This window comes from Nelumbo lutea, chromosome 3 (genome assembly GCF_056320005.1).
Source record: "Nelumbo lutea isolate HS-2025 chromosome 3, American lotus-T2T, whole genome shotgun sequence".
NCBI lineage: Eukaryota > Viridiplantae > Streptophyta > Magnoliopsida > Proteales > Nelumbonaceae > Nelumbo > Nelumbo lutea.
This window is the reverse complement of record NC_142686.1, coordinates 20,579,424-20,601,902: the sequence shown is the minus strand read 5'-3', so window position 1 is coordinate 20,601,902 and position 22,479 is coordinate 20,579,424. Positions and strand designations below refer to the sequence as shown.

The 22,479-nt window shown below is 38.6% G+C and overlaps 1 protein-coding gene across 5 annotated transcripts in view; it reads right to left on the bottom strand.

Annotated features, from left to right (window-relative positions):
- LOC148863448 (phenylalanine--tRNA ligase beta subunit, cytoplasmic-like) overlaps nt 1-22,479 on the bottom strand; it is an 89,932-nt gene that overhangs the window by 28,435 nt on the left and 39,018 nt on the right. For all 5 annotated transcript variants that reach the window (XM_088978018.1, XM_088978020.1, XM_088978021.1 and 2 more), the window contains exons 7-14: nt 14,742-14,783; nt 8,085-8,126; nt 7,767-7,843; nt 7,010-7,136; nt 6,737-6,904; nt 4,507-4,632; nt 4,286-4,387; nt 1,957-2,091 (exon numbers count right to left, since the gene is read on the bottom strand). In XM_088978018.1, the coding sequence (XP_088834144.1) occupies nt 1,957-2,091; nt 4,286-4,387; nt 4,507-4,632; nt 6,737-6,904; nt 7,010-7,136; nt 7,767-7,843; nt 8,085-8,126; nt 14,742-14,783 (819 nt within the window). The remainder of the gene's footprint in view (nt 1-1,956; nt 2,092-4,285; nt 4,388-4,506; nt 4,633-6,736; nt 6,905-7,009; nt 7,137-7,766; nt 7,844-8,084; nt 8,127-14,741; nt 14,784-22,479) is intronic.

Genomic DNA, 22,479 nt, shown 5'->3' with positions numbered 1-22,479 from the left:
ATTATATTTTGTATTATACATAATATGCTTAATATTAAATATTTATCATTATATATAAAATATAAAAATTTTAAAATACAAATATTCATGAATTGATACATGTGCCAAGAGATGAGTCAACTCAAATATGAGAGTTGTCTTTCTAGGCAAGGCCTCATATAGATTAGAGTTGTTCAAGGATCAAGTGGCCCCGACAAGCCTAATAACATTATATAATACATTATAAATAATATATACTTAATATATTATAACATATTTGTTTTTATTGGGCTTCAGGCTCAGGCCCGGGCTTCGAGCTTTAAATAAGGACCAAGATCAGGCCTGATCATTTTCAATTAATAAAGAAGCAAAGCCCAGCCTGAACCCATCTCGGTTCAACCAGTGAGCAGGTCTAATATAGATGAAGGCAAGGCCTCCATTCCCATTCCTAAGCAATGTGGGACTTGGGACAACATTCAATGGTAACATTCACTACTGAGTGTTATTCCAAGTCTGACCTAATCTCTAGGCCCAGAAAGCCCATAAACCCATGCTTGTAATCTAGGAGCAAGATGAGGGCTGGGTTGGGCCCAGGCCTAGGCTGAAGCCTTTATCATTGGTGCTAAACCCATGATCACCCCTTATCTATAAACTCATACAACAACCCTAGTAGAGGTGCAAGATACAGTCTCCCCAAACAAACTACAAGGAAACTAAAAGTAAGAAACTGAAGTCACAACTAAGGCCAAAAGAAATCTTCCCTAGTTGCCCCTTGCTTGACTAACACATCAAAGCATTTGCTGATCTCCCCACCCACTGTATAGAAATCGACATATTACTTATCAGCCAATTGAACTTCTTAATTTCATTCTCGTAGTATCACACAACATTCTCGGGGTTCTTCAACCAGTCCACCACAATCTTGGAATCCCCTTCCATAATCAGTTGCTCTACTCCCAACTAATTTGCAAATTGCACCCCCTGTACAGCAGCTAGAAGTTTTTCCCAGACAAAATCTCCATATCCCAAAGGACCCGAGTAAAGAAGAACAACCTCTTCAAGCAGATTTCTCAGAACCCTCTCCCCCCCTTCCGGAGGGTCCTGGATTGACCAAGCTGCTCCCGTCAAAGTTCAGCTTCAAACATCCTTCAGACAGAGGAAGCCACCTTGTATCTGCCCTATTCTTAGAGGACGAGAAGCATGCTACCATTAACCAGTTTCTCCACAAATCATCAAAAGAGAATTGATGAAAATGTTCCAAGGTCTTTAACAATGTATTCAATACACAATCCTTCAAGTCCTAGTTGCTCCTCTCCTTTTCTTGGAAAATTCTAGCATTTCTTTCTTCCCATTTGTACATATTAAGGCTGCTCGAGCACACCTCCACATAATTCAGCTCTCTCTCTCTACAATGGCCAACGCCATAGCCATTTCCCCAACAATGCTAGATTTTTTCTGGACCATCCTCCCTAATCCCAAACCCCCTCCTCTTTGCTTCTACACATAGTTCATCTCTATATAAAGCATCCTTTTTCTAAGTTGAAAAATAAATATAGATTTAGAAAAAAAAATGCATGTCTTCCTAGGTACCCAAGCACTAGAAATCAATAAATATGCACATATGTGTGTACGCACATGTATCAAGTAAATAAACAGGAAAATATAAATTCCAATGTGTGTGTATGCAAATGTACACATACATATGCACATATGTATGTGTATGAAAATGTGTGTATGCAAATGTATCAAGTAAATATGTGTGTATTCACATATGTGTGTATGCAAATGTATCAAGTAAATAAACAGGAAAATATAAATTCCTATGTGCTTTGAGCACATTTTCAAAATCAGCAAGGTAGTTATTACTATTAAAAGGAAATAAAAGTTTAGAAATAATTTCCGCTTTTGTAAGAAAAATTCAGTGTAGGACTGAGTTTTGCACACCCCTCAACTATAATATGAAATCAATAAACAGACCTCAAAATCAGTTGAACGAGGATTGCCAATGATCACTGCAGTTGATTTGTCATCCTTGCGGTTCAACATGGAGAAATTCTCTTTGCATGAGCATAATATCCATGTAAGCACCTCTGTAAATCCATTCATTGCAATCTACAAGCAAAGAAACATTAAAATGTTATGGCACTAAACAGACAGAATGACAGAACAGGATTCATGTATATAGCTAGGACAAGGCTTAGATTATGATGATGATGATGATGATGAAAATCGTCACAGAATTCTGTGGAAATATATACATTAAGCATGTTTTATTAGCCACTGAAACTTTAATAACTACTAAAGAGTATATAAAACAAGTCCTTTTATCATTAACTGTCAAAATTAAGTATATGCATTACTTTGCTACCGAACCCCCTTTTTTTTATCAATTAACAACAAACACTTTTTTTATCAACAATTAACAAAAAACATTATCAAACAGCCAATCAAAAAAATTTATCCCTAATCACCCCTTGCTCGGCATTTGTGTCAATAGAGCTAATTGCTGATCCTTCAACCCATCTGAAGTATATAAAACAATTCTTCCCATCAATAAGAAGAGAAGACAAGAACAGTCCTAATTGGGCTATTATACATAATAAAGAACGACTAGCTAAGGAAAGAGACTCTTAAGTTACAACTAAAACCTCCCTACACTACTACTCACAAAGGATTGCCACTCTCATGCAGCACATTGCTCAACATAATCTTTATTCTCTTTGCAAAGTAGATAGAATCCCAGGGGCAAATTGGGATAGAAAGACTGTTGGAGGCTGCTAACAGGCTTCAAAAAAAATAGAAAAGCAATTCCATATCCTTTTTTTGATAAATAAATGAAGAATTTTACTGAGAAATTAAACCAAAATTTTACAAAGGTTCAAGGACGGATGCGAGGTGCAAACTCTTACAAACAACAAATGCAAATTACAACAATAGAAATTGCTGATAACAGCTTCAGATGAATGCCTTGTGAAGAAAAGTAGAAGAAGCTGAAAGGTTTCAGCAGTAGAGAAGAAGAAAAGAGAGTGGGATGTCACCAGAATTGAATAGATCAGGCCGCCAACCCCTCTTGATTTATATACTTAAAATAAAAGAATGGAAGATTACAAGAATACCCTTAGTAGGGCGGATACTTTAAGTAGCTGAACAGTCGCAACTTAAAATAACATAAACTAATGGGCCTAAGGCCCAATAACTTCCTAACTTAACAACTTAAAAATAAAATATAAAATGATGGGCCCAATAACTCAAAATCGGCCCAACTCAACACCCCCCCTCAAGTTGGGAGTAAATGTCACGCATTCCCAACTTGCGTAGATCATGCTCCCGCTTGTTCCTTGCAACACATTTTGTAAGAACATCAGCAAACTGCAAATCAGAAGCAATGTATGGGAGACAAACTTCCCCTCAAGTCACCCTTTCTCTTATGAAATGTCTGTCTACTTCAATGTGCTTTGTCCTGTGTATATATTGAGAACAATTTTCCACTAAGTCACACCAAAATATCCCATCCAATCCAATTAATTATTGCCACAAAAAATACCCAATGACAACACTTTGGTTATATTAATCCAAAACTAGGGAAAGATTTAGACGAATGTCACCAATAGAATAGAGCAGGATGGGCAAAAAGGAGGGGTGCATCCAGTCATATGTTATATGTCAATACGACATAGGCTAAAAGGAACATTTTATAAAACAATTGTAAGGCCAGCAATGGCATATGGAGCAGTATGTCAGGGGTAGTTAAGAAAAAAAAATGAGCAAAAATGTGTGTGGCAGAAATGTGTATGCTGAGATGGATGAGTGGAAAAACTAGAAAGGATGGGGATCAGAAATGAAGTCATTAGAATGAACCTATGAGTGGCTCCAATAGGTAATAAAATGAAGGAAAGTAAACTATGATGGTTTAGTCACGTAATCATATAGAGAAGACCATCTACAACACCCATAAGAAGTTATCCATTACAAGTCAAAGGGGCTAGAAAAGCCAGGGGCAGACCAAAAAGGACATGGGTTGAAGCAGCAAGAAATGATTTAAGGACTTTACACTTTAACAATGGATATGGCACTGAAAATGGAGTGGAAAAACAATATTCATGTAGCCAACTCCATATAGTTGGGACAAGGCTTAGAAAATTATGATGATGAGGTGCAGGAAAAAATGCACCTATAGCAAGTAAGAAAAACAGGAAAAAAACAAACAGGTCTTGCAGAACATAACAAATTGCAAACAAATAGTAACTGCAAAGTAAGAAACAAAACCTTACAAATAACAAAACCACAAGAACTCTCTGGTAGGTACCTCTAATCTGATAAGATCACTGATTTGATTCAGAGCTACAGGCTTCAAAGACACTGGCTTCCTTTTGGGGATTTTGTTAAACCCATAAGCAATGGCAACATCCTTAAAAGAGAGTAAAAAAAGGAATACATAGTTACTAAAAGGTTATGTTAAGTAAACCTCAAAATTCCAGAATGCTCAAAAAGCATTAGCATGGTCACTCAATGCATCAGAGTTAATACCTCCATCACATCACAAGCATGAAGAACATCACTTCTAGTTGGAGGTACAGATACAACAATACTGCGCCCGTCTACTGATACAGACCTGTCAGCTTGCAACTGCATCTTATTCAACAAACTAGAAACCTAAAAGCAAACAAAACATTATGAGAATCCAAGGATAAAATTTAATGCTACAGGAAATATGTCATCTAAAGCATTGTTAAAGACAAAATGTACTGAAAGAATCTGTCAATATGTAATGAAAATATATTTTCTACTGGAAAAGACAAAATGTGAATATAGTTACATCAAGACAAAGCATTGTTAAAAAGAATGTACTGAAAGAAGCTGTCAATATGTAATGAAAACATGTGGGACTTTTCAACAAACCCACACCCGCAACAGTTACATCAAGTACACCCATTGCATCGCAGAAAGTTCTTTAAAGCAGGGGAACTTCGTTGAGTAAAATCGGAAACACTACTCACTTCATCCATCTTGCTGGCAACAAGCTCAAGATCCTTTCTCAGAGGATTCATAGCATTTAAGTCATCACACATCCCCATTGACGACAAATCCTGAGCAACAAGCGCCGCATCAAGACTAGAAAGTTTTCTGGCGATAGGGTCCATTGGAACATCTACAACTATGGTTTGCTTGGAAACCACTTTAATCGACAGGAAGTGGAAGAAGCAACAGTGATAACAGAGTACAAAAGAACAGAGAGCAAGGGCAACAACAATAAAGAGAAGACAAATAGTCACTTAAAGCAGCAAGAGAGCATAAAGGTGAGGAAACAAGGCAAAGAACTGATATTTACAGATGCCTGAAAATCCTGACAGCATGGTACACATGGCAGCAAGCCAAGTAATTGCTTATCCACTAAGTTTAGAATGGCAGTTTATAATCTGTAACTGCCATCATTACATATTTGAATTCTCGCCACAACGATAAACACACACGTGTAGGAGTTCTAAACAAACCCACACCCACAAGAGCAATAACAGACACAGACGCCTGCGGAAGTACTCCTCACCCCAAATGTAATTAAAAGCCCACAGAAATCCCCATCATTTTGGGAGCTCACACACAGGACCGCAGAAACACCCATAATTCTAGAGGAACTATGGGCCCCACATACAATTGGATATCGATCCAAAACAAACTCTAAATCTTGATATGAGGGGGAGAAAGAACTTGAGGAAATAAAATCAAGTATCAACAATGAGGCCTCAAGTACAAAGAAACTAGGAAAGAATAGAAGTGTTGGGGAAGAATAAGGTAAATGGGTAATCATAGTGAACCAATGATGATTTTTAGTCAAAATATGAGAGGTTCAGAAAGTGCTTCAAAATTAGTATGATAATGGATTTGTTCATAAAACAAATTTGGTATCATGCTTATCCAAGTACCTTAGATTTTGGAGATGGATAGCAGATAGAGAAAAGTATGCAGGTGGCTAAAGATCAGGCCAATGTTTATTTGCCCAGTTATAGGGCTACTATGGGGACTCTAGGGCTTTGATTTCCATGGGGAATAAAAAAGTTGTATCTTGTTACTTGAGAGGAATAAGTGATAGTAATGTTGAAAATAACATATGATGATGTCATAACAAGTATATCCTTTATACCTACAGACAGCACACACACAGAAAGAAGGGGGAAAATAAATCATCATGGGAGGGAAAAAACTGTTTAGCATAAATGGCATTCCATGTTACGTCTAAGGGATATTCCTTGGAATAGGGTTTTGAGATCAAGGATGGCTCCTAGTTGGTTATAGGATGGATAATAGTTTGGCTCTGACAGACCTTGGTCTCTTAGTAATCATATCAGAGAGTAAAGTTTTGGCATTCATAGAGAACAGATCACTCAGGTGGATTCCAAGATCAGCCAATTCAGTGGAGAAAAGTTTGGCTAGAGGGCCAAGAGGATTTGATATGTACTGGGAACCTTCTATCCCAGGATGTCTGTGTACAAAGTTGTCCTTTTATTTTGAGTTCGGTAAAGGATCTCCTCACATGCAGAACCCTTCGCTACTGAACAATGTAAAAGCACAAAAAAAATAAAAAAAAAAATCTCATCCAGATTAATAAAGCAAAAATTAGGTGACCGGAACTCAATGGTAAAACAAATTTATCTGTATGTCAAACAGCTAATAATAAGTGTTCAGCACTGAATCAACTGGTGTTTTTTTTTTTTCTGAAACAGCAATGATGGAATATATAGAGTCCCCAAGATAGCAATACCTGATTCAAGTCTAGAGAGACACCTATGGACCCAGTGATATAAGACAAAGGGACCTCTAAATTGAAGACTGATAGATCAGGAAGAACACTGGATTTCCCATCAGAGTAAACCACTTCAACAGGTTCAACATGAAATTTTCTTTCACAGTACACTGAAAACATTGTCACCTGGGTGAACATAAGAGAAGTCATTCCACATAGGCAGCATTACATAATAGCTAAAAACAAAAGTCAACATCAAAAGCACAAGATAAGAACTGGTTTTTTGCATACCATGATGTTCAAAACAATCTTGGCTTTCGTTAAACCAGTGGCTGTACACTCGATGAATACATTCTTTGTCTGCAGACTAATTGCTGAATGTGCACCATTGATAATTGGAGGTAAGGACAAAACAGTCCTGCAGAAAGAAAATTTGACAATTGATGGTTTTGGAGCTTGTCTAAGCTTGTTTAAGCTAGATGAACTCAAGATGGCCCTTGTGACATCTTTATGATTATATTATTAATAAAGCATCGTTTATCAGTTCAGTGAAAAGATGACAAGAATTTGAAATAGGATGCTCAGTTTTCACAGTGCCGATAAGACAAATAACATGCATATAATAGCATTAACTATTGATAAAAAATGCATTGCCAAGTGTTTTCATAGGAATAGCCATTCTTTTACGTCAAAAGCTGTTATACAAAGTGACAGGAAGCCAATAACATAAGGCTGAGTTTGGATTAGGGCAGAAGCAGAAACATGCAGTGGAAAATGATTTGTTAGATCCTACTTCACCAGTTGGTTCTGGGAAAAAAGAAACGAGGGAAACATATAGAACAGCAGGATTTTAGCCATGTTTACTGTCAGTTCAATGGAAAATGGAATGACTGAGGGCTAGTAATTTCCATTACCAGCCAAATTACAGATCTGCACCACTTTTCACTTCGACCCCACAACCCAAACACAGCTTAAGAGAATATGGAATTAATTCCATCAGCAAAAATCAACTGTTAATGTTGGACTTGATACAAAATAGCCATCTTACCTGTTGCGATCATATATGACTGGAAAAACTGGTGATTTCTCAATTATGTGCAAGAATTTCTTCAATTTCAGATCTGTCTGCCAAAAGTGTTGGAAGTAAAGAAAGCATCAAGAGGATATTATATTATTAAATTAAAATTCAACTGAAATAGAAGAAGAAATCCAAGAAAATTTTGAAAAGGCAGCCATGAAATTAAAATTATTATAATGTACTTAAGCTACAAATAAGGAAATGAAATTAAATAACACAACTCTCATCCTTTAATTTGTTTATTGACTTGTATACAACCATCTATAAAACCATGGCATTTGGACTGACCTTGTAAAATTCCATTAGTTCATCTGCTCGGAAACTTTTGACCTACAAAAGGAAATGATGAAACAAATTCACACTTTCTTTTTCCAATGCAAAAGAAAACATATTGTATAAGATTTTTATCAGTAACATCATCTATAGACCACAATATACTGCTATCATTATAACCATACTCAAATTCTTGTGACAGTAGGAAAGGTGAGATGGATTCCAAGAAAGTTCTGAAAATTGTCAATATAATGAAATTAATAATTCATGAAGACCTCACACATCATCAGAATCAAAACTAAAAGTAATGAAAGGAATAAGGAGCAAACAGAGCAAGCAGAGATGACTGCTGAGCAGGTCACTTTGAGTGGAAATTAAGGGTGTCTTTAGTTGATGAATCAAATTTTCATAATAAAGGCCACTTATACAATAGTCATTCAAGAAATATAAACTATAAAGCAACATTAAGTGTGTGTGCACCATAAAGGAAGTGTTTGTTGATTCAGTTGGTAATTTGCATTTTTTGTTAGACTTGCTAGAAAGGAGCCTGGTCAGTTGTTTTGTAAATTCAGATCCAGAGATGGAAAATGTTGTAAAGTGGACAAAAGATGAATGGAAACCGAAAGAGAATTTCTTGGTTTGAAGATTAAATACCAGTTTCTTTCTTTTTATTTTCGGTAGAAAAGAAGAGGTTGAAGAGGTGCTTGCTTGGTAGCATAATCAAGTCAGATATCCAGAGATTAGGTTGGGTAAATGGACATCATTGAGGAGATATCAGAAACGATAGCATCACAAGTTTAGTAGGATTAATATTTTCAGGATTCATCTCCACGTGTGGTGCTTGCAATTGTTGTGGTCAGTGGGGGAGGCTTGTGGAAGAAAAGTTTAACTGGGCAAGCTCCTGGAAGGATCTTCCTGCTTACATGAATCTTGATTTAAAGAAATACATTTGATTCCAAATTTTTTAGTTCTTTGTTTTAGGGGTGATAGGCTGCTATCCTTTAAGATGGTTAGAGGTGGGATTTTTTGAATCGGGCTCAGTTTCTGATGGTCAGAGATCTGGTTTAAATGGGGTGAAAATGAAAAATCGCTTGGAAGAAGGTAAGTTGAAGGTTGAAGACGAGGACAACCATGGAATTTCTGGAAAAGTTCATGGGGTGGGAGTCTTTTCAGGGAGATACATCAGCCGAGACTTAAGTAGTGAAAAGTCCAAGGTTGGCAGGGCTTTATATGGCGAAGACAGTTTAATGGGGGAAGGTGTGCCCAAGGAGCGCGTAGACCTCATAATAGACAAGGGGTGGGGGGAAGTTGAAAAGTTTTATGGAAAAAGTGGAAATGTTGGGTCTGTTGAGTCAGAGCATTATTCTTTAGATTGGTCATTCCAAAGGGGGCCCCTTGAAGACTCAAATGACTTAGGTGAGCCTAAAGTTCCGTGGACCAATGGGGGTTTAGATATTAATAGGGGCATAATTGGTGGAACCTTTGGGTTGGTTGTAGGTATGGGCCTGGTTCAAGAAGATTGGTCGAACGTGGAAGGGAACTTTCTTCTGTAGTGGATAAGTTCAAGGATGTGAGGCAACTTCCTTCAGATCAACGTTCACAGTACCTATTGGATTGTACGGTGGAGGAGTCAATTTGGAGCACAAGGTTCAACCACCAGGAGTCTTCGTCAATTCAGGTAGATTTAGACAAGTGGGGTCCCTATTCCTTTGATTTTGACATGAGAAACTTGGAAGGAGAGTTCTCTACTAAAGAATTGGAACTTCTGCCTGCAGTTGAAATTGAAAAATCTAGTGACTGTGCTAAGGTCAATCTTGTTGTCTCTTTAACTGAGATTGAAAAGGATGTTGTGGAACCAAAAGAAGGGTGTAACTCTTTAGAGTTGGGGCCCTTATTTGAGGTGGAACGTAAAGGGGTAGTTTTTGGGAGCTTTGTTTGCTCAATAGAAGTGGTAAGGAAAGAAAGGGAAGAAAATAAGAAGAGATTGGAAAGGGAGGGTGGTTTTAAAAGTGTCAATCAAGTTATTACCAATGAGAGAAAAGGTATAACAAGGGAGTGAAAGGTGGAGATTCATTGGAAAAGGAGAATTTACAGGAAACAGGTGAGAGTGCATCAAAGAATTTGTTATTAGTAACAAGGTTGGAAGGCTAGAGGTGTGAAGTTGAGGATGCTGAGAGAGTAAGGGAGTCTTAAAGTCTCAGATCGATTGAATATTGTCTTTGCTATTCAAGGGCATGAAGTGCCAATGGAAGATGCTGTTGTTAGAATGGATGTGGAACAATGTGCTGGAAAATCTGGAGTTAAGATCAAAAGTTTATTGAAGAAACAAATACAAAACCTAGACTTCGCAACATTCTTTGAATCTGCTCCCAGTGTTTGTTTGACTATCCTGATTGTACATTCTTTGAATCTGTTCCTTTCTTCACTAGTCTTGATGTTCCCCCCTCACCTCTAGTGTTTCCCCTCCCAATTCTGGTTGATAACCCCATTCCTATATTCCAATTGTCACCAAGCCATTACCTCCTCAAGTGCAGGTTAATACTAAAGTGCCACCAATCAAGCAAGTGTATACTGTATACTCATCGAAAGAGGAACTCTTTCGCCAGTTTGTTTCTCATTTGTCATCCATGTTTATTCCTAAGAATGCCAAGGAAGCCATTGCCACTTTCAATGGCACCAAGCAATGAAAGAGGAACTCTTTGCTCTTGCACATAATTTTTTTTATTAATAACATGTAATTTTATTAAAATTAAATATAAATATATACACATACAAGTAGAGGGAGGTAAACTATCTTCACTCCCCCGCAACCAACAAAACAAGATTACAAGATTAGAAATGAGCGCAAAACAAAGAATCCTTATTCACCCCTTACTTGCTAGCCCATCAGCAAATGAGTTAGCAGATCTCTTCACCCAACTGAATTTCTCGCACATAATCCTTCGCAAGTGGGAGCTCACCACACTCCCTCCTAGTAAGCATGTTGTAGGTGGTAAATGGACATATACTGTCAAGTACTTACCATATGACAGTGTGCAACAGTTGAAGGCTCGGACAGTTGCTAAGGGTTAGTCACATGAATTGTATGGAGTGCATTATACAGAGGCTTCCTCTCCTATTGCCAAGATTGAATCAAGTCGTGTGTTGATATCTTTAGTAACTATGTATGGTTGGCCCTTTTCAATTAGACATAAAAAATGCCTTGTTACATGGTGATCTTCTTGAGCGGTTTTATATGGAGTAACCACTAGGATTTGTTGCTTAGGAGGATAGTAAGGTATGTAGACTCAAGAAGGCAATTTATGGATTGGAACATACTTTGTGTCCTTGGTTTAGTAGATTTCAGTGAAGTGGTAAAAGATTTTGATATGAGGCAATGTCAAGTTGATCACTCAGTACTCAACTATGACTCTGAAGCTAAAAAGATTTTGTTGGTGGTATATGTTGATGACATTGTTATAACTAGTAGTGACAGGTTGGGGATTGATAGATTGAAGGCATTTTCTACATGATTATTTCCAAAAAAAAAGATACTAGCAAATTAAAGTATTTCTTGGGAATAGAAGTTGCAAGGTCGTAGCATGATATCAATTTGTGCCAAAGGAAGAATGTTCTTGATTTGTTGGAAAGACAAGATTATTGGGTGCCATACTAGCTAAAATGCTTGTGGAGCCAAATGTCAAATTAAGCATTAATGTGGGTGAGGAATTTGATGATTCTAGAAGGTACAAAAGCTTGGTCATTAAGTTAAAATATCTAACTATTACCCGGTCAGATATCTTATTTGCAATTAGTGTACTTAGCCAATTTATGTTGAAACCTCGAGTTCCTCATTCGGATGCAGTTCTTAGAGTTGTGCGATATTTGAAGTGAGAAGGTGCTTAATGGATATAGATTGGACTAGCTCAATATCTAATAAAAAATCCACTACAAGGTATTGTACCTTCCTTGGAGGAAATTTAGTAACATGGAAGATAAAGAAACAAATAGTGGTAGCAAGAAGTTAACAACTCTATGAGATTATATTGCGACAACCAAGCTACATTCCACGTTTCACCTAATTCAATCTTCCATGAGAGAACAAAACAAATAGAGGTTGATTGTCACTTCAAAAGGGAGAAGGTGCTTAATGGAGTTATAAGTACAGCGCATGTACATTCAGGAAGTCGGTGAACAGATTTGTGTACATAAGGATTGAGTCAAGGAAAAGTGGATTACATATGTAATAAGCTGGGACTATATAACATATACTCACCAGCTTGAGGGGAAGTGTTAGAGTTGACAATTAGGGCATTCTAGTCTTTATACATTATATTATTAAGAAGTGATTTGTCTTTTTTATTTCAGTTTAAAACTTTAAATAAGAAGTCCTATACTACCATCCATCGGCCCCATGTTTGATAGTAAATACCCATTAACATCCTACAGGCATTTCCCCTGAAGAAAATAAATTATGTCCCATGTGTTGTTCTTCAGCAGAGCATCCATCTCTTCCTACATGACAGCTTTCCACAAGTCCTACTGCTTTAATCACATTCCTTAGAATAGAAACAAATGAGAAAGAAGCAAAGAAAGATTTATAGGCAAAGGATAAAGACAACAAAAACTATAGTTAGAAATACTATGAGCAGTGGAAGAGCACTTACCCTTATGAAGAGCAATAGAAAAGGCCAAAAGGATGTACACATAAAGCAAGTGGAGGATAAACAAAAATAGGAGTCAATGGATCAATAGAATCTGCATCATCAGAAGAGACTTAAGGTGGATCATCCAAAGAAGGTTGATTTTTCCTTCATTGGTATCCCTGCAACTTACCATCACCAAAATGCTCACAAGTAGAAAAATCAACAATAGAACAAGAAGAGAAGGGGACTCAAGAAGAGACACAAAAGACTTAGAAGGAAAGATTAGGAAACTAACTAGTTTTGCCCTATGCAGAAGTATCAAAGAAATAAGGAACTAACTCAAAGAAAGTAACATCAATAGAAACAAACCGCCCCCCACTTATGGGATCAAAACAACAATACCCTTTTTGGTTAGATGCATACCCCAAGAAACCACACTTGACAGACATCATGTCAAACTTGGATCTGTGGAGACCCAGGATGTGAACTAAGCAAGTACAACCAAAAACCCGAAAGGAAATAGGAAAAAAAAAACCTCATTGGAACAAAGGAGAGTAAACGGTGTTTTCAACCCAAGAACAGGAGAATGAACCCTGTTTATAAGAAACACAACTGTATGATTGTGGGTGCTATCTTATCACCCTACCTGTTGTTTGTATTCAGATACTTATTTCCTTTTAATGAAAATTTTCTTTTCTCTTAAAAAAATGAATAACATCACTCCAAAAACGAAGAGGCCCATGACTGCTACACATAATCTACCTAGCAACCTCAAGAATATGTGTGTTCTTGCATTTTGTCACCCTATTTTGTTGTGTAGGCACAATTACTCTAATGAATAACACAATATGAACAATTAAGACTACAAGAGCTACCTAACCCCATCAATACCCCTTCTTCTTTGAGACAAGACCATTTTTCATCAGTAAGAATAGATTTTATTAAAATCAACTTGAAGATAACATCAAGGAGGGATTATTATCCACCCCAACAATACAAAAGTTTACATTTTTGCCCAAAACATTTGTTGTCTAATAGCCCCTTGTTTAGCTAGAGCATCCACCATCCTATTTTCTGTTCTTCTCACCCATTCAAAAGTAATAGTTAGCTCCGTTGTTATGCTTTCAATTTCTCAAAAGGTATGTCTATACATCCATGAGACAAGACCATTCAAAATTGATTTCCACTCTCTAGGATTTTCTTTCTTGTATGCACCATCAAAACCTACCAACATCTCCCCAATCTCATCTAGATAGTTAACCAATTGCCAACGACCACCACACTCTAAATTAGCCCTGTCCCTATTCATTGCCAATGAGGAGAACCATACTCCTATCAGACTTAAAAGGCTTTCCAATTCTAGCAGACCATGTATTATAAAACTAGAACTTCTATCAAATTATAATTTGATTTCCACATCACTAGGAAGAAAAATACAGATTTCTTGGACAAGCTTTGAGGAAGTTAGCACATTGGCATTTTCTTTTGGACGTTTCCTTTTCTTTCTAACCAAACTTGAAAATGCTCTTGGCAGAAACACTTTAAAGTAGATTAAATTTATCAATCGAAGTCATGAAAGATAAACAAGTGCAGTAGCCTTTGTTTTTCTCATAGTTTCATTTCAGTTGTTTGTTTGGCTTTGTATTATTTCCTGCTCCTACCTTACCATTCTAAATTAACATATATTGAGGTACCAGCTGGCTCGAATGTAAAGTCAATAGATGTGGTTCCAACTGAATTGGGAAAGGATTTCCCTTCACCCTCATTCACGATATATCACCATCGTGCCATTGACAAATCTATGTAACATAGGTGGCAGTAGCAGTGACTTGAGCAGGAATGAATATGGTCAATGAACTTTGCAAAAAGGGAGAAATTTTTAATATGACAAAACGTGGATGGCATGACAAAGAATGAGACAACAGGTGAGGATCAAAAACAACTCTTAAACATGGAACATTTGTCAAGTAGGAAAGAACTGCCAATGGGAAAAGCAAGTACCAATAGATAGTAATTGTATGCCAGATATCGAAAGTTTGATACTTACCTGCTTCAATGGCACAAAATTTATATCTGTGGGTGGCAAAGCCTGTAAACAAATAATGCAAGTCAGTAAATACATTTATTGAACAACCCAAAAGGCTAAGATGCAAAAATGATACACAATGTTGAATGTTGCAAAAGAAATATGGCTTTAAAAGATCACAATCATCTACACAACACCCAAAAATTGGCATCACCAATTCACCATGTTTAGCCAGAATCTAGAAGATTAAGTAATCTTTCAAATTTCCAGTTCAAGGATGTTAGGACTTTCCGATTCTTGAGTCTGGGATTAAACCAAGAGTAAAAAAGATACCAACCATCATGCATAAGTTCAAAACATGAATTTTTCCTTGATCTTGGTAATTAACTGCAAAAAAAAGCATCTTAAGTTTGCAATAACCAGTCATCTCCTATAGTTGACCATCAATATTCTATAACTTCCTGAAGTGGTGTAGCTTATTTCAGTGAAAAATCTTCACCAAAGTTGCTCTTTTTTATCTTTTAATGAAGTTTTCTGACTACTTCCAAAAAGATGATCCTAATAGGTGGCAACCCTACATCCAGTTACAATACTTGGGCCTCATTCTATGTTTTTAAAACCAATGAAAATTTTCTTTCTCCACAACCATGAGTTCAAGGTGAACACTGAAGAGAAATAATTTAAGATTAAAGTAATTATGACAAGCCTCTAAGGTAGCAATAGCTTTCCGATGTGGAGAGCCCAAAATTGCAGTTTTTCTCTGCACACCATTACAAAATGGTTTATTTAACACCCTACAGAACATACTCAGTTGTTGGTTCTAGACCAATGAACTTTTCATAACAGCTTAATTATGATTTGACTTTTAGCAAATATGCAATTAAGTAGGGCGTGAGCTCCTTTATTGTTGAATGGCATGTCAGAGTGCCTACCTTACCCTTGAATATTTCACCATATGGCTAGTTTATCCACTAAAAGACAAATCAATAAGAGATGCAGTTCAAGTAATTCAACAGTTAATGGCCCTAAAGTAAAACATCTCCCATTAAAGATGAAAGAATTTCTATTAAAATAACTAATATCTAGTTTACAGATTCAACATAAAGAAATTCCTGTATGTTGGACTGTATGTACCTTGAGTTTTCTTTGTTTTGCATGTTGGTATACAAAAGAAGAGGAGTCAAATCTAGATAACTTGAAAAAATTGGCATTTTCAAGCAAGTCATAAGCAAGATTTTTTTATCAGCAACACAGAATTTATTTATTGATTAGATTAAAAAAGCATATACAACAAGAAGTTACAGGCAGAAAAAGAAGCCCAAAAGAAAAGAAAAAAAAACCCACTAATTACAAACCAGCCCAGAACATAGATTGTCTTTTAATCCCTTGTTTAGTTAGTCCATCAGCCATTCTGTCAAGGTTTAAATTTTCGATACAGGCTGATATGCCGGTAGGGGCGTATTGGCCTGTATCGAAGCTCGCTCACCCTTTTTTCTTTCTTTGAAACTGGTTCAGAGGGATCAGTCTAAGGTTGGTCTACCCCGTGAACCAGGTCACACCCTGATACGACCCCTGTAGGGGCGTATCGTTAAGCCAATGATATGATATGGGGCGTATCGTTAAGAAATTTTGAACCTTGCATGCTGTTATCTGACCTCCTAACCCATCTAATTTGAATCAACATAGCTTTAGATATCTGCTTGAAGCACCTGAGCTCATTCCTTAGCTTCCATATCACTCCTTCCCCCTTATTCAACCAGTTGACAACAATCTTTGAGTTCCCTTCAATAATCAGCCTGTTAATCCCCATTTCTTTAGCTTTTTCAACACCATACACTGCTGTCATCAGTTCTGGTCTCACCACATCACCATGCTGAAAAGGACCTGAGTACACGGCTAAAATACTTCCATTCTCTTCCCTTATCACCTCACCAATACCCGATGGACCAGGATTTCCCAAACAGCTACCATCAAAGTTTAATTTCTTCCATCCAGCAGCCAGAGGGGACCAGACCTCATCTGTTATAGATTTTCTAGAAGCAGTATTAGCAATTGTTCCCCATGATCTGAAGAAATATTCTGCCTTGAAATCAGCAAACAACTTTAATGTTTTCACCCAATGTGCACCCTTAGAGTCATCACTTCGATCGCAGTTTCTTTGCTTCTTTCCTTGTCATAAAAAATCCTTAGATTTCTTTCTACCCAAATTGTCCAAACCACTGCTGTTCTAGTGCACCTTCCCATAATCCTGCCTCTCCTTTAAGAGCACCTGAAAGTGTGAGAACTAAATAATCCTTTCATATTAACAGGAGGAATCCAGCCGCATCCAAACAGAGAGGAAAACTACTCTCAAACATAGTTAGCAAAAGGACAGGAGATTAAAAGATGAAAGGTAGTCTCACCGTGTAGCTTACATAAGGAGCACCAGTTTGGGGACAAGCACCAATTTGGTCTTTTTTTCTGAAGAAGATCACAGGTGTTAATGGAGCCATGGAACACTTCCCAACAGAAAGAACTGACTTTAGGAGGTATGGACTGAAACCAGACCTCCTTGACAGTAAAAGAAGGAGAGCAGGACATAGCAACAAGGGAATTCAAGAAGGATTTGCAAGAGAAGGACCCTACTGATTGAGTGCCTAAACTCAAGAATCTGATTTCAGATTTCTAGTAAAACCCAGATTCCAACTCAAGTTTGAAAGTGAAGAGGATGAACTAATAAAATCACTAATAAGTTTTCCCTTGAGACTGGAAAGAGCAAAGAGGGAAGGGAAAACCTCAGAAAGGGGGGAATCCCCTACTCAAATGTCCTCCCACAATCTGATTTTCTGCACTTTTCCTCTAATTTTTTGATACATTGGTGATTTCCACATGAGTAAGACATTGTGAAGCAGAAATTTTCTAACATGCCGCAAAAGGATGTGGCAAGCATCTTTGAACCAAGCATCTTTACACTACCTAAGAAAAGAGGTAGGGTGATGTGGAGAGCTACGAGAGCTGATATCCTTTGGTCATTATGGGAGGAGAGAAATAACAGAATTTTCCAATGGAAAGAAAGGTCCAAGGAACAAGTAATTGATAACATACTCACTAAAGTCACTCATTGGCTGAAATCAACTGAATTATTCAAAGATCACTCGGTGGAGGACATTTTTAGAGGCTGGTCGACAGTGGCAAACCTTCTTACTGCTAAGGGTGTGGTTCAACTCCAATGGATACCATCAGCACACCAAAGGGTAAAGTTGAACTTTGATTGAAGTTCTTTGGGCAATCCAAGACCCTCGGGGTGGGGGAGTATTTAGAGATGGGGAGGGCAGACTAATAGCACTGTACTCTGGCCCAAAAGGTATCAGTGATTCTTTAAGAGCTGAAATTATGGCCTTACTCCAAGGTCCGAGATTGGCCAAGCAATGGGATTTCCATTTTTTTTTTTGATAAATAACACTTTCATTAATCATCAGTAGAAAATTTACAGGAGGAAGACAAACACACTTATCTTCCAAGAGTCACTAAGGGCCTCATAAAAGAAAGAAAAAAGAAGAAAAAGAGAAAAGAATACACTAAAGTTACAGCTTAGCCCAAAACAGTGAATCCCTTTCTGCCCCTTGTTTAGCTTAACCGTCAGCTAGGGAATTAGCCGATCTTTTAACCCAACATGTCTTAACTTTTTGAATTTCCTCCTCTCATTGTTATACTTCCATAAACCATTTTGATCTTTAGACAGCCATCCTATCACCACCTCTGAATCCCCTTCAATTATGAGTTTCTTGATGTTCAACTCCTTAACTTTTCGGACTCCTCCCATAACTGCAAGGATCTCAGCTCTAAAAGAGTCACCCACTCCAATTGGGCCTGAAAACATGGCAGAGATTACCCCATTTTCGTCCCTAAAAACACCTCCAATCCCCGATTACCCCGGATTTCCCCTACTGCATCCATCAACGTTTAATTTCAAGAATCCTCTAGGTGGGGGAGTCCAAACCACTTTCATTACTGACTTGGACTGTGTGCAATTTGCAATTTCACCCCACTTCCTCAACATGTCATCCACAGTGTAATCTGTGAATAGTTTCAAATATTTTAGCCACTATACCGCCCTAATATGTATGATAGCCTTCAGATCTGCTGCTCCTCTTTGGATTTCTGAGAATATCCTGGAGTTTCTTTCCTCCCACAATGTCCAACATACTGCAGCCCTTAGTCCTCTCCACATTATCCTTCCCCTTTTTATCCGCCACCTGAAAAAGGTGGGGGAGAAGAGGCCCTGCAAGTCTGATGGGGGATTCCAACTGCGTCCAAATAAGGAGGAAGCCCAATCCCAAATTGACCTCGCAAAGTGGCAAGACACCAGTAGGTGAAAACCAGTCTCCCTATCCACTTTACATAGAACACACCACTGAGGTGACAAACAAGTATTGGGTCTCTTCTTTTGGAGTAGATCACCAGTGTTAATTCTTTCTAGATAGGCTTCCCAACAAAAACTACCAACCCTAGGAGGTATTGCTCTGCACCAAACCTCACCAACAGGGAAAGGGGGGAAGGTAGGACTGGTGGACTGACTTAAGACTTTGAAGAACGAGGCACGAGAGAATATGCCATTGGGGGTAGGTGTCCAAATTCTAGAGTCCTCCCTAGTGGGTTCTAAGACAACATTATCAAGAAGTGCAATAAGGCACGAAATATTGTCAAGGTCTGAGTCCCTCAAATCCTTTCTTAAACCCAAGTTCCACCCAATCCCAGAAGTGGAAGAGGACGGGGTGATGAAAGACGAGATCGGCTCATTTTTTAAATCAAATAGAGCATACAAAGAAGGAAATTGATCATTTAAAGGGGCGCTCCCCACCCAGGTTTGTTCCCAAAATTTTATGGAATTACCGGAATTCAAGTCATACCTGATATTAGGGGAGAAAACTGGTAGTAGGTCATGAATGGCTTTCCAAGGAGAGTTGCTTGTGGTCCTAGCTCTGATTCCAGCGTCCCATCCATTGTCCTCCAGCCCATGTATACTTGCCACTATTTTAGCCCATAGCTTCTCCTTCTCCATAGGGAACCTCCACAACCACTTCCCCAACAGAGTCATATTCCTTCTCCTGATACTCCCAAGCCCCACACCACCACAAGACTTACTCCTACACACTATCTCCCAGCTAACTCTGTGATCCCTCTTCTCCTCTCCTGGCTCCCACAGGAAATCTCTCATAAACTTATCTAATTTGTTAGCAACCTTCACTGGGATTTTAAACACCGATAGGAAAAAGATGGGTAAGTTAGCAAGTGTGGCCTTAATTAGTGTAATTCTTCCACCGAGAGAGAGGTAATTCTTTTCCAGGATACCAGTCTTTTTTCAAACCTTTCCACCACTGGGTTCCAAAAGCTCTCTCGCATGGGATTATCACCTAATGGCAACCCTAAGTAGTTCAACGGCCACCCTGAAACTTCACACCCCAACAGTTCAGCACTCTCCCTGAGCTCTCCCTCCTCCAAATTCACCCCCACTATACAACTTTTCCCGAGGTTAACCTTCAAGTTAGACATTTGCTCAAACAGTCGTATCACCAACTTCAAGTTCCTGATCAAGTTCACATTACCGCCTTCACAAAATAGAATCGCGTCATCAGCAAACTGTAGGTGAGTGAGGGGGGTTTCCACCCTCCCAACTCTCCAGCCTCTAATGAGCCCCCTATCATCTGCTCTGTGGATCAGTTTCCCCAGAACCTCCGCAATTAGAATGAACAAGAAAGGAGATAGGGGGTCTCCTTGTCTTATACCCCTACTGGTTGGAAAGAAATCTACCACTGTCCCATTCACTAGTACTGAATAATGACAACTCCTGACACAACCCATGATCCACTTGCACCATCCAGCCCCAAACCCAAATTTAGTCAAAACTCTCCTCAAGAAATCCCAGTCCACCAAGTCATAAGCATTTTCCAAGTCCAACTTACAAACCACTCCCTTCTTCTTATCCCTCTTAAAGTTCTCCACACTCTCATTAGCAATTAAAATCTGATCAGTAATTTGTCTCCCACTCACAAATGCTCCTTGATGGTGTGCAATGATATCGGGCAATACCTTCTTCAACCTCATAGACAACACTTTTGCAATGATCTTATACAAGCTATTAACCAGGCTAATTGGCCTAAAATCCTTCGGGTGGGATGCATCTTTCTTTTTTGGAATTAAAGCTATAAATGTAGAGTTCACACCCAGATTGACAATTCCTCTCCTGAAAAACTCCTCAAACACCCGCAAGAGATCATCTTTCAAGATATCCCAACAATCCTAAAAAAAAGCCATTGTGAACCCATCCGGCCCTGGAGCTTTTGTTCTATCCATAGAAAACACAGCCTCCTTGATCTCTTCTAGAGTAAAGCTTCTTTCCAGCCTTCTCCTGTTCTCCACCCCTATGTCTAGCCAGTCCATACCTTCTACCCACACCCTTCTACTTACAGGCCTTTTTAGAATAGATTTGAAGTGCTCCACACAGGCCCTGGCAATCTCCTCTTGTTGTACTAACTCGACTCCATCTACTACCAATTTGGAGATAAAGTTCTTCCTTCTCCTACCATCTGCTAGAGAATGGAAATACCTAGTGTTTCTGTCTCCCTCTTGCAACCACTTACATCGAGATTTTTGCCTCCAACTAATTTCCTCCTTGTGCAGACAATCCTCTAGTTGTCTTCTCAAATCTCTCCTGAGATCATTGTCTTCCTCTCCAAATTCTCCCCTTTCTTCTTTAGAGTCAAAGCTTTCAATCTTATCCATCAAATCTCCCTTTCTTTCTTCTATCCTCCCAAACTCCATCAAGTTCCACTTCTTGATTCTTGCTTTCAAGAATTGTAGTTTCTTATGAAATCTCATCCCCTCCCAATCCACCAGTGGGTTACATTCATGCCACCATTCCCTCACTTTGTTAGTAAACCTTGGATGACGTAACCACATATTTTCAAATCTAAAGGGGGTAGGACCTCCACACCTTCTTTCCTCCTTACATAATACTATGGGCCAGTGATATGGGGTCACCCTTGGGAGAGCTCTAGAAGCCAAGGTTCCCCAATGTTCTTCCCAATCCAAAGAGAATAGGAATCTATCCAGTTTAGAGCAAATGGGTCTAGATTGGAGGTTTGACCATGTAAACGTCTTATGGGCTAGGGGAATCTCTTTAAGCTCAAAGGCATCCACAAAACTATTAAACTTCCTCATGCTTTTTGTCACCCTCTGGTTAACCTTATTGGATTCCTCCGAGAATCTGATCACATTGAAATCCCCGCCCATGCACCACGGCCCATCCCACAACCCTCTAACATCCGCCAGTTCCTCCCACAACTCCTCTTTTTCTCTATAGTCATTCGGTCCGTAAACATTTGTGAGCACCCATGTATAGTCATCATCTTGCTGCTTAAACTTCAGAGACACCGAGTACTTTCCGATCAACTCCTCCAGACCTTCCACCACATTGTTACAATCCCCCCGGAAGCACCCCACAAGGGAGCAGCCACCCAGCTAATTCCCCTAGCTTTCCATACACTCCTTGCCCATTTATCAATAAACTGCATTCTCTTAGACTCTTGTAGCAGCACAATGTCTAGGTCACACCGTCTGATTACCTCTTTTATTGTCGCCCTCTTCCTTGCACTCCCAATTCCCCTCACATTCCAACTAAGAATCTTCATTCCGCTTCTTGGTGAACCCCTTGCCACTTACCACTACTTTCCCCTTTACTCCTGTCTCCCTTTAACCCGAGCCTCTTATCACCCTCTAC